At 49.1% G+C, this 10,889-nt stretch overlaps 1 protein-coding gene across 5 annotated transcripts in view; it reads left to right on the forward strand.

Annotated features, from left to right (window-relative positions):
- PKD2L1 (polycystin 2 like 1, transient receptor potential cation channel) overlaps window positions 1-7,145 on the forward strand; it is a 63,588-nt gene extending 56,443 nt beyond the window's left edge. For all 5 annotated transcript variants that reach the window (XM_043989953.1, XM_043989948.1, XM_043989951.1 and 2 more), the window contains 6 exons: window positions 1,313-1,411; window positions 1,556-1,677; window positions 2,249-2,375; window positions 2,496-2,596; window positions 6,304-6,427; window positions 6,817-7,145. In XM_043989953.1, the coding sequence (XP_043845888.1) occupies window positions 1,313-1,411; window positions 1,556-1,677; window positions 2,249-2,375; window positions 2,496-2,596; window positions 6,304-6,427; window positions 6,817-6,873 (630 nt within the window). In that variant the 3' untranslated portion in view covers window positions 6,874-7,145. The remainder of the gene's footprint in view (window positions 1-1,312; window positions 1,412-1,555; window positions 1,678-2,248; window positions 2,376-2,495; window positions 2,597-6,303; window positions 6,428-6,816) is intronic.
- Window positions 7,146-10,889: the final 3,744 nt, after the last annotated feature.

Consider the following 10,889-nt stretch of genomic DNA (forward strand, 5'->3'; position numbering starts at 1 on the left):
CTAGGGTTAAGGTCCCTACAAAACTGGATTTGGGGCTGGGGGAGCCTCCCACTCAAATCTGTGACATTTTCAGAATCATGGTGGAGGGACTCCACACCAGCCTGTGCTCAGGGAACATTGGCGTGGATGGGTCAGCATGGCGAGGGAGTTAATGGGTCAGTGTGGTGTGAGGAATCATCAGGATCCACAGAGTCAATGCAGTCCATAGGGCCAGTGGGATCAAGATATATTTAGCTAGAAGGAACAGCTGATGGTGCAGTGGAGAGGTGGGCCTGGAGTCAGGAAGACCTGAATTCAAATTTGACCTCAGACACTTATTAGCTGTGTGACTTTGGGCAAGTCACCCAACCTCTGTTTGCCTCAGTTTCCTCATCTGTCATAGGGGGATAATAATAGCCCCTACTTCCCAGAGTTGTGAAGATCAAATGAGATGACATTTGTAAAGTTCTTAGCACAATGTCTGGCACATAGTAGGTGCTATGCAAATATTAGCTATTGTTGTTGTTAGCTGGAGAGTTAGGGGGCAAAATGGAAAGAGCACTGGACCTGCAATCAGGAGAGACCTGGGTTTGAATTTTGCCTCCTACACTGATGAGTTGGGAGAAAGCAGGAGAAAGAATGTGAAATTCTGAACTTAGAGTCTTTGGTTCCGAGTTCAAATCCCTCCTGTGCCAGTTCCTGTCCACATGACCTTGGACATAGTACTTCAGACTGTTTCCTCATCTGTAAAAAGAAGTGCTTGGACAAGATGACTCTCAGGTCCCTTCCAACCCTGGTTCTGTGGTTCTGTGATTTGGGACAAGTCACCTAGGTTCAGATTCCTCTTCAATTAATTGGGATGCTCTCATCAGTAGCACTGACCTCACCAGCTGGCTGTGAGGAAGTGTTCTGTGTAGGTGACTCCTGTTCTTTCTGAGAGGATGTCCAGTACAACCCTCTGGTTTCACCAATGAGATAACTGGAACCCAGAGAGAGGAAGTAGGTAGGAAGGAAGAGAGTCCGAATTTTAACCCAGGTCTTCTGTTTCCAAATCCGGTGCCACTTCTTTTTTTGGGAGGGGCAATTGGGGTTAAGTGACTTGCCCAGGGTCACATAGCTAGTAAGTGTTAAGTGTCTGAGGTCGGATTTGAACTCAGGTCCTCCTGAATCCAGGGCCAGTGCTCTATCCCCTGCGCCACCTAGCTGCCCCCGGTGCCACTTCTACTGAGTGCACACCGCATTAGAGCCAGTGCAAGCAGCTGCCCGGGGTCAGCAGGTCTCTGTAGACTGTAGGTCAGAGTGTGGACACAGGTTCTTGGTCCCCATCTCCTAGAACATGTTCCTGGCCATCATCAATGACACATACTCTGAGGTGAAAGAGGAGCTGGCTGAACAGAAGGATGAGCTGCAGCTCTCAGACCTCCTGAAACAGGTGACCAGCCTCGTCCCCGCCCCCCCTGCCCCCCCCACCCCCCCAAGCCTCCAGGCTGCCTTGGGCGGCATGTAGCCAGAGACCCACAGCGGGTAGCCATGCTGGGTCCCCTCTTTATCCCCCGGCTTATTTCTGCCTCTCAAGGGTTACAACAAGACTCTCCTGAGGCTGCGCCTGAAGAAGGAGCGGGTCTCCGATGTGCAGAGGGTTCTTGGCGGTGGGGAGAGGCAGCTCCAGTTCGAGGATTTCACCAACACCTTGAGGGAGTAAGAAAGAGCCCAGTCTGCCATCTACAACCCTAGTGTGCCCCTGCACGTGTGCGTGTGCACACACGGACGCAAACCTGGCTTTATCCCATTAGCCCTCTTCTTCCCATGTCAAACCACATCCGCTGTCCCTCTCCTCCACGGACAGTGTGGTCCAGCCATCATTTCAGGCTGGAACAGGCTCTCTGGGCGCAAGAGAGGGGGCAGGTGCTAGCGGAGAGAGAAGGCTGCTTTTGGAGCTGGGCCACCTGAATTGGAATCCTAAGTCTGCTACCTACAGCCTGTGTGACGGTGGGCCAGCAGGCACTGCGGCCCCCTCCCGTCCTCATTTGTGAGAGTCGAGGGTGTGATCGGATGGCCTTGAGATCGATGCAACTGTATGTAAATGATTATAGATCATGAAGAGAGATTCCAGAGATGAGAGGGGGGAGATCTCAGAGCTTGGCAATCACAGCTCCCTCCCCTCCCCTCTTTATCTCGGCCTCTCTCTCCTCTCCCTTCCCCTTCTCTCCCCTCCTCTCCTTTTCATCTGTCTCTCTCTTTCCCCTCCTCTATCACCCCCCCTCCCCAGACTGGGGCATGCGGAGCATGAAATCACTGAGGTCACAGCGGCTTTCACCAGGTTTGATACAGACGGCAATTGTGTGCTCGATGAGGCGGAACAGGAGAGAATGCGCCAGGACCTAGAGGAGCAGCGGGTGAGAGCCTGCGGATGGGGGAGGGGACTGGGGGGCTATCCCTGGGGGCCTCATCGGACCACCGGGGAGCAGGGGCGAAGCCGCCGCCTTGGCCACTCAGTGAGCGGCGGTCTCTACCAGGTGGCTCTGAGTGCCGAGATCCAGACCTTGGGCCGGAAGGACGAGGGGCGCTCAGAGACCGCCCAGGGAAGCCCCTGGGTCTCCGGAGAGGAATTCCACAGGTATGTGCACCTGGGGCCACGTGGGAGGCGTGTGTCTACCCGACACTCTTCTCAGCCGCCTTCCCCACACCTTGTCACTGCTCAGCCCTAGGCCCTGTTATGTTCAGGAAGCTCAGGGCCCTGGCCCTGGGGTCACTCTCACCTGGGGCTTATCACAAAACACGTGGCATGGTTCCCCTGCCCCGAGACACACCGGGGACTATGGCCCTCACCCCCCTCTCCACCCCCGACAGGAGGTCCTTTCACCTTTCTGCTCTGTTCTCCATCATCCTCCCTCTCCTACCCCCAACACACACACACACACACACACACACACACACACACACACACACACACACACACACACACACACACACACACACACACGGCTCTCCTCCATTTCCTCAGACTTTGGTCTTTTCCTAACCACGAGTTGCTCTGCTCCCTCCATTCCTCCCTCTTCCTCCTGCTCACCCCAGACCCATACAACTGTGCCCTTACACTTATTTGTACACACACACACACACACACACAGACACACACACACACTTTTGTCTCCCACTCTAGACACACAGGACTTTGTTCCATTCTCACCCACCCACTCTCAGGCCCACAGGGCTCAGTCTGCCCCCCCCCCCAGCATACCTCTCCCCTTCCCCCAACTCCCTCCCCCAAGGGCCCTATCCCCTAAACAAATAGAACTTTGTTGTCCTCTCTCTGCTGCTCCCATGGCTCTGGTCCCATTCCCAAATGCACAGGATTTGGTTTTCCTTCTCTGTAACCCCCTTCCCACTTTGTGGTATTACACCATACTGCCCCCTCCCCCCAGCTCCTTCCCATCTACCCTTACAGGGTCCGAGGTCCCTTCCAGACACAAAGACCCAAGGGCAGACACAGCCCTCTACCTCCACCTGGTCTGGGACACTCTTGGCATTGTCTTCCTGCCCCCACAACCTGACAAACCGAGGTTTGTCCTTGGCAGACGCACCATTATCTCTCCAGAAACCCTTCCCCCAACATACAAAGCTCGATCCCTGACAGCCGACCTTTGTTTCACCCCAAATGGACACAGCTCTGTTGCTTACCTGCACACTCTGTACCTGCCCCAAGACACACTGACATTCAAGATGTCTTGAAAAGGAAGAACATAAAGTTCTTTCCCCCATTGACATCCATAGGTCTGACACACCCACCACACACAGGTCTCTGGGCTCCCACAGTTCCATGAGACCCACTATTCCCTCCTTTTCCCCAGACACACAGGTCTCCATACCCTGAAGAAACGGGTCCCTTTCTAGATACTCAGGACTCCATGAAGCCCGGGCACACCAGGCTTGTCCTTCCCTATGCCCTGCCATGTCCCTGACCTCCATCCTCAGGGCTATGTTCTCACCCCATCCCATCCCTGACATGAAGGGATATGCCACCTATCACACATGCCCAGGGCTCTCAAGCAAGCACGGAGGCCACTCAGTGCCCCGGCTCCCACAGACACAAGTTTCTGTCTCTAACCCCTTTTTCCCTGGCATACACAAGGGTTTGCCGACTCTTCCTCCCACCCATCTATCCAGAAACCTGCCCTAGGAACACAGGGTTCTCTCTAACCCCACCATCTCCTCATTCCAGCCACCAAAGATTCCATGCCCTTCCCCTCACTGGTTTCCCACTGTAAGTAAGCAGAGTAACCCGAGAACACCTTGATCAATTTGATGAGCTCCCCAATCAGCCGAATAAGATCTCAGGTTGCTGTGCTTCAGACACACAGGGGTTTGTAATCACTGGGCATACAAATCCCAGATACACTCCTAGGATGGCTCCACTTCTCAGAAACACCAGGCTCCATCTTCCACCCCAGAACTTAGGATGAGTCTGTCACCTTCTCACCTCAATACACAGAAATGTCCTCCCTAAACACAAACGGCTCAGTTCCTCCCCAGACCTCTGTGACGGCTCTCCTGGTGATACAGTGGATAGACTGGCGGGCCTGGAGCCAGGAAGACCTGAGGTTAAATCTGGCCTCAGACACTTACTGGCTATGTGATCCTGGGCAAGTCACTTGACCCTGGCTGCCTCCAAACAAATGTTAATACTGACAGGGACTTTAAACTCTGCCTCTGTTTCTTCAACTGTAAAACGGAGATAAGTAATAGCACCTTCCTCCCAGGATTATTGTGAGGATCAAAGGAGATGATATTTTTAAAGCACCTAGCATAGTGCCTGGCACATAGTAGGCATTTAATAAATGCTTATTCTCTTCTCCTTCACTTCAGATACAGTTACCTTTATCTTCTATATAAGACACAAACCATATTCCCTGGTCCCCCAGTGACACAAAACTCTTTTTCTTCCAGAGACAAAGTCTCCCTGCCTCCAGACACACAATGTTGTGTCAGCTGCCCCTTCCTGGTCCTTGGGGGTTTGACCCCCATGACTCATGTGGCTCTGTCCCTTCACAGAGAGAGCTCTGCTCCTTGCAGAAATAACTGGCTCCATCAAGCCTCAGACATCCCAAGACACACATAAGCAGGGTTTGGCCCCTTGTGTGCATGTTGTAGGTCGAGTCAGAGAATTTCAGAGTTGGGAGGGACCTTCAAGGCCATGTAACCCAGCTCATGCCTCCAGAAGGCCCTTCTACAACCTACCTGACAAGTGGCTGTTGAGCCTGGGAGTGAGGACCTCCAGGGAAGGGGAGCCAGCCCACTGTCTCTCCAGACAGCCTTGAGTGAGAGATAGATGGCTTTCCCTTCCATCCAGCTCAACTTTTTATAGCTTCTACTCATTGCTCTATGTCCTATCCTCCAGGGACACCCAGAATATGACTGATTCTTCTTCCATCCTTCCAATCTTGGACCGAGTTCTCATATCCCTTCTGAGTCATCTCTTCTTCAACTTGAAGTGTGTCTGAGGTTCCTCGCCATTCTAGTTGCCCTGCTCGACATATTTCTCAATGCCCTTCCTAAAGCGCAATGCCCAGCACGGACTGCAGAATAAGCCACAGAAAGTGTGACCAGGGCAGAATACAGAGGGACTGCACAGACACAGGGCTCTGTCCCTTGCCCCAGACACTCAGGGCTCTGTCCATTCTTTCCCCAGGCACCAACGGCTATATTCCACCAATACACAAAGAACTCTGTCTTCGATCCCAAAGTCCCCAGACATACAAGAATCTGTACTCTTCTCACCACATGGGAATATGTCCCCCAGTAAAACTATCCCACCCATAAATACACATCTCTGTCCTCTCTTCAACACTCCTTGACAGCTCTATTCTCCTTCCTCTTGTGCCACCCCCATCATCCTCAGATCTGTCCCCCCCTTCCATACATAGATCTGATCCCTCCAAGTCCTCTCTCCTAGAGCCCTACACACAGCTAGCTCTGCTTCTATTCCCCAGCCACACACCCTCACATCCCCTCCTCATTCCCAAAGACACCTAAATAGCCTTGTCAACCCCCAGACACAGTGGTTGGCCCCACAGTCTGACACTGATGACTCTTCATCCCCCCTCCTCCCTTGCCCCCAGTGCACACAAGCTTCTGTCTTCCCTTGACAAGCAGGGCTTTGCCTCCCCGCCCCTCACCCCAAGCAGGCTCATAGGACTCCACAGGTGAACAGATGAAGGTCCCGCTCCCCCCACCCCAGGCACACAGGGTCCTTCCCTGATCCTGATGCATATGGTTATATCCCTTCACATTCACATGAGTCTGTTCATCTTCCCCAACCCTCAGACTCAAGGACCGGGTCCTACAGATTGAAAATGTCTTGGGGAGCATCATATCCCAGGTGGATTCTGCTGGTTCAAAGGTGAAGACCCTGGAGAGGAAGAAGCCGTGCCCCTCCCCTTCTGGCACAGTAAGTGACCCTTCCCCTTAAATGCCCCTTTACTGCATGTCCCGTGGAGCTTAGCAGTGTCAATATGGGCACACAATCTCTTCCTCCCATCACCACTCAAAAAGGGGGTGACTTGGGGCTTAGATTTTCCTGGTCTAAGGGCAGTTTCTGGCTTCTGGAATGGGTGGGAAAAGTTTCTTGTCCCAGGTAAACCTCGCAACGATCTCTCCCTGCGTGCCCCGCCCCCCCCCCCCCCCGAGAAACAGTCTGTCTGGGAGCAACTTCAATCACCCCCAATACTGGCCCTGAACCCAACCTTGACCTTGACCCCAGGCTGAGGCCCCTGGGAGAGCCAGGATAGGGAGAAAGCTGGAGAGACAAGGACATCACAACAGTTGTCCCCACCTCAGGCTCTCCCACAAATGGACTTCTCAGAGGACCTCTCTCAAGACACTATCCGCTTCTAGTGTGATCTTCTCATCCCCATCCATGTATGAGCTCTGCCTGGGCCCGTGTCTCTCTGTGTGCAATCTCCGTGTCTGTGGATAGCTGTGTTGAGTGTAGCTCTGACTCTCTCTCTGTTTACATGTACAACCATGTGTGTGCCAACCCCCTATAATCTATCCCATGTAAGCTCATGACTGTGCTAGGGTCCTAGCCCTGAGCTGACTGCATGGTTCCTGTCTGGGGAAAGGGCCTCTACTCTGTTTAGTAGAAAAGAATCAATAAAGCGTGTGATAAAGTGACAACAAGTTTCCTTCCTTAATGCTGTGTCTTGGTGTGGCTCAAGGTAGGGATGAGGAAGGGGAAAGCAGAGAAAGGGTTGGGGGTCAGTCAGAAGGCCTACAGTTGTCATCACCAATGGCAGAATAATACAACAGGGATTATTGATGTTGTTTAATCGCTTCAGTCATATCTCATGACCTCAATTGGGGTTTATTGGCAAAGACATTGAAGTGTTTTGCCCTCTCCTTCTCCAGCTCATTTTATAGATCAGGAAACTGAGGCAAACAGGGGCAAGTGACTTGCCCAGGGTCATACAACCTAGTATCTGAGGTCAGATTTGAACTCAGGTCAAACAAACATACATACATACATACATACATATATATATGCATATATATACACACATACACACATACATGCACCTAGAGTCTTACAAATCTGCTCAAGAGGGTTTTAAACTAGAAAGGAAAGAGAAGGACAAAAGCTAACCAGAGTATTTACCACTAGGTATAGAGAGTAGCAGCTACAATTAAGGGAGAAGAAAACCTCTGAGAATGGCCAGTAATTCACAGGTGACTCTCTCTAAGCAATGAGATCTATGGCCTCAGATGTCTAGATACACAAATATAGTTCAAATAATAATAAAAAAATCAAATAATAATCAGACTGAACTTAGTGCAAGGAGGTAAATTTGACCTTGTAGGTATCACTGACAATTGTTGAGTTGGGAACATGGCTCTGGAGGCTCCTGGATGACGGTGGTGGGATCTGAAGTAAGTCTAACTGGAAATGATTGTAATGTAAAAACTAAAGGCATCAGTACAAATTTAAAAGAAGAAATAAAGAAAAATGGCCCTGAATGTGTAGACCCTGTTCAGAAGGAATACAACAGAGAAGAGGGAACAGAGGGACAGAATAGCCTTGCATATTAAGAAGATAGAATAATGTGAAGGGTTTTATACTTCCTACATGTTTCAGCCAATTGTATGATGGTAAATATGGGTCTGCTGGTGGGATGTCATTTGGGAAAGTGTTTTCTTCTAATACTTTTTTCAAGGATGCCCTTGGTGTGTGAAATAAGTTATGCTCATAAAACTTTTATATAGATAGGAAAATAGGCAATTACCTTAGACTCTCCAAAAGCATTTTATATGGTAAAAACAAACATCACCTTCTAGGCTCTCCTCTACCAAGGTGTCTCCTTTGCATCCCTCAGAATTATATGATTCCTTGAAAAGATGTATCAGAAATAATCTTGTTCAAAGACCCTCTGATTCTTTTTTTTTTTTTTTAGTGAGGCAATTGGGGTTAAGTGACTTGCCCAGGGTCACACAGCTAGTAAGTGTTAAGTGTCTGAGGCCAAATTTGAACTCAGGTCCTCCTGAATCCAGGGCCAGTGCTTTATCCACTGTGCCATCTAGCTGCCCCGACCCTTTGATTCTTGATACCAAGTGAGGTATAAAATGGAAAGCTGTATGGCTTCCAAAATGTTCAATCTAGTGTTGAATACGAGCCCCAGAATAGATGAGATCCATAACCATGTCTAAAAGTTTGACCTGACTTCACAGAGGAAAAGAATGAGTGGATCTCATTTAGGAGATGTGGAGATGTGCCCGGTGGGCAGACCATGACATGACATTTCTATAGTATTTGTCCATCATTGTATGTTGTTGTTCAGTTGTTTTTCAATTGTGTCCAACTCTTCATGACCCCATTTGGGGTTCTCTTGGCAGAGATACTGGAGAGGTTTGCCATTTCCTTCTCCAGTTCATTTTACAGTTGAGGAAACTGAGGCAAACAGGGTGAAGTAACTTGCCCAGGGTCACAAAGATAATAGGTATCTGAGGTCAGATTTTTTTTTTTTGGTGATGCAATTGGGGTTAAGTGACTTGCCCAGGGTCACACAGTTAGTAAGTGTCAAGTGTCTGAGGTCAGATTTGAACTCAGGTCCTCCTGAATCCAGGGCTGGTACTCTATCCACTGCACCACCTGGATGCCCCCCACCAGTTTATAGATCTTAGATAATAATAATACCTAGCATTCCCATAGTGCTTTAAGGTTTGCAAAGTGCCCTCATATGTTAATTCATTTGACAGTGTGTTGGGCCCAGAACAGAACAAGTGGAGGAGAGCTGGCTGGACTTCCTTTGGAAAGTTCCAGAGTTCTTTTAGTGACCCCAATCATCTCTGAAACAAAGGCATATTGTTTGACTTAACAATCATCCAGTGTTGTTGTATGGCTGTGATCCATGGAACATTCTGGTTTTTGGAAAGCAGAAATTGAGGATCACCCAATAAGCAATGGAGAGACAAGTGGTGGGTGTGAGCAGGTTGTAATACATTACCCCCCCCAAAAAAAAATATATATATATTGAGAAACATTGTAAAGAACATCACGATAGAAGTATATGAGTATTAGGGGCAGCTAGGTGGCGCAGTGGATAGAGCACTGGCTCTGGATTCAGAAGGATCTGAGTTCAAATTCAACCTCAGACACTTAACAATTACGAGCTGTGTGACCCTGGGCAAGTCACTTAACCCCAATTGCCTCACAAAAAAAAAAAGAAGAAGAATATATGAGTATTAAAGGAGATGGAGTGGACAGCTAGGTGGTGCAGTAGATAAAGCACTGGCCCTGGATTCAGGAGGACCTGAGTTTTCAAATCTGGCCTCAGACACTTGACACTTACTAGCTGTGTGACCCTGGGCAAGTCACTTAACCCTCATTGCCCTGCAAAACAAAAACAAAGGAGATGGACTGGTAATGGTATCTTCTCAAGGAGAAGCAAGGAAGGCCCTCTAATATGTTGGGAAGCCCCTTGGTATTGGATTTATGGGAGAACATAGGAGCAACATAAGAGGGTCAAGCATGGAGGTGTTAAAGTCTGCGCAGAGAGAACTCTCACATCATGAGATCATAGACTTTGGGTATTAGAGTACCCAGATGAGAAAATCTAAGAATCTGATGAAATAAATGAGGCAGAAAGAATTTGAGTGAAGATCAGTGGAGGAAGAAAAAAAAGAAGTGATACTGTTATAGGAGCATGCTATAGATACCCTGGACAGAAGGAGGAAAGGGATGATGTTTGGGAATCACATTAGCAACTGGAACAGAAACATGACAGGGTAACAATGGGGAGCTTCAAGGATCAAATCATACCAAGGATCATATATTGTGATTTAGAGGTAGAAGGGACCTTAAAGAAAACAATATTTTATTTTGCCTGTTTTCTTGTTGTTGTTTGTCCTTCATTCTTTCTTACTTATTTATTTATTTTTGCAGGGCCATGGGGGTTAAGTGACTTTCCCAGGGTCACACAGCTAGTAAGTGTTAAGTGTCTGAGGCCGGATTTGAATTCAGGTCCTCCTGAATCCAGGACCGGTGCTCTATCCACTGCGCCACCTAGCTGCCCCTTGTCCTTCATTCTTATTCTTTTTTTTTTTTTTTAGTGAGGCAATTGGGGTTAAGTGACTTGCCCAGGGTCATACAGCTAGTAAGTGTTAAGTGTCTGAGGCTAGATTTGAATTTAGATACTCCTGATTCCAGGGCCAGTGCTCTATCCACTGCACCACCTAGCTGCCCCTTGTCCTTCATTCTTGAAGAGGACCATGACATTGGGGTGATATCATGATTTGCAGCAAATTTGATGTAAGTGAGGGAGGGCTGTACAAAGTCACCAACCTCACTCTCTCCTCCAGAGCCATTTGGGTGCAGTGGCAAGTTAGAGATCAGGACGACTGGAGATGGCCTAGAATGT

The sequence above is a fragment of the Dromiciops gliroides genome, chromosome 2 (genome assembly GCF_019393635.1).
Source record: "Dromiciops gliroides isolate mDroGli1 chromosome 2, mDroGli1.pri, whole genome shotgun sequence".
Taxonomy (NCBI): Eukaryota; Metazoa; Chordata; class Mammalia; order Microbiotheria; family Microbiotheriidae; genus Dromiciops; species Dromiciops gliroides.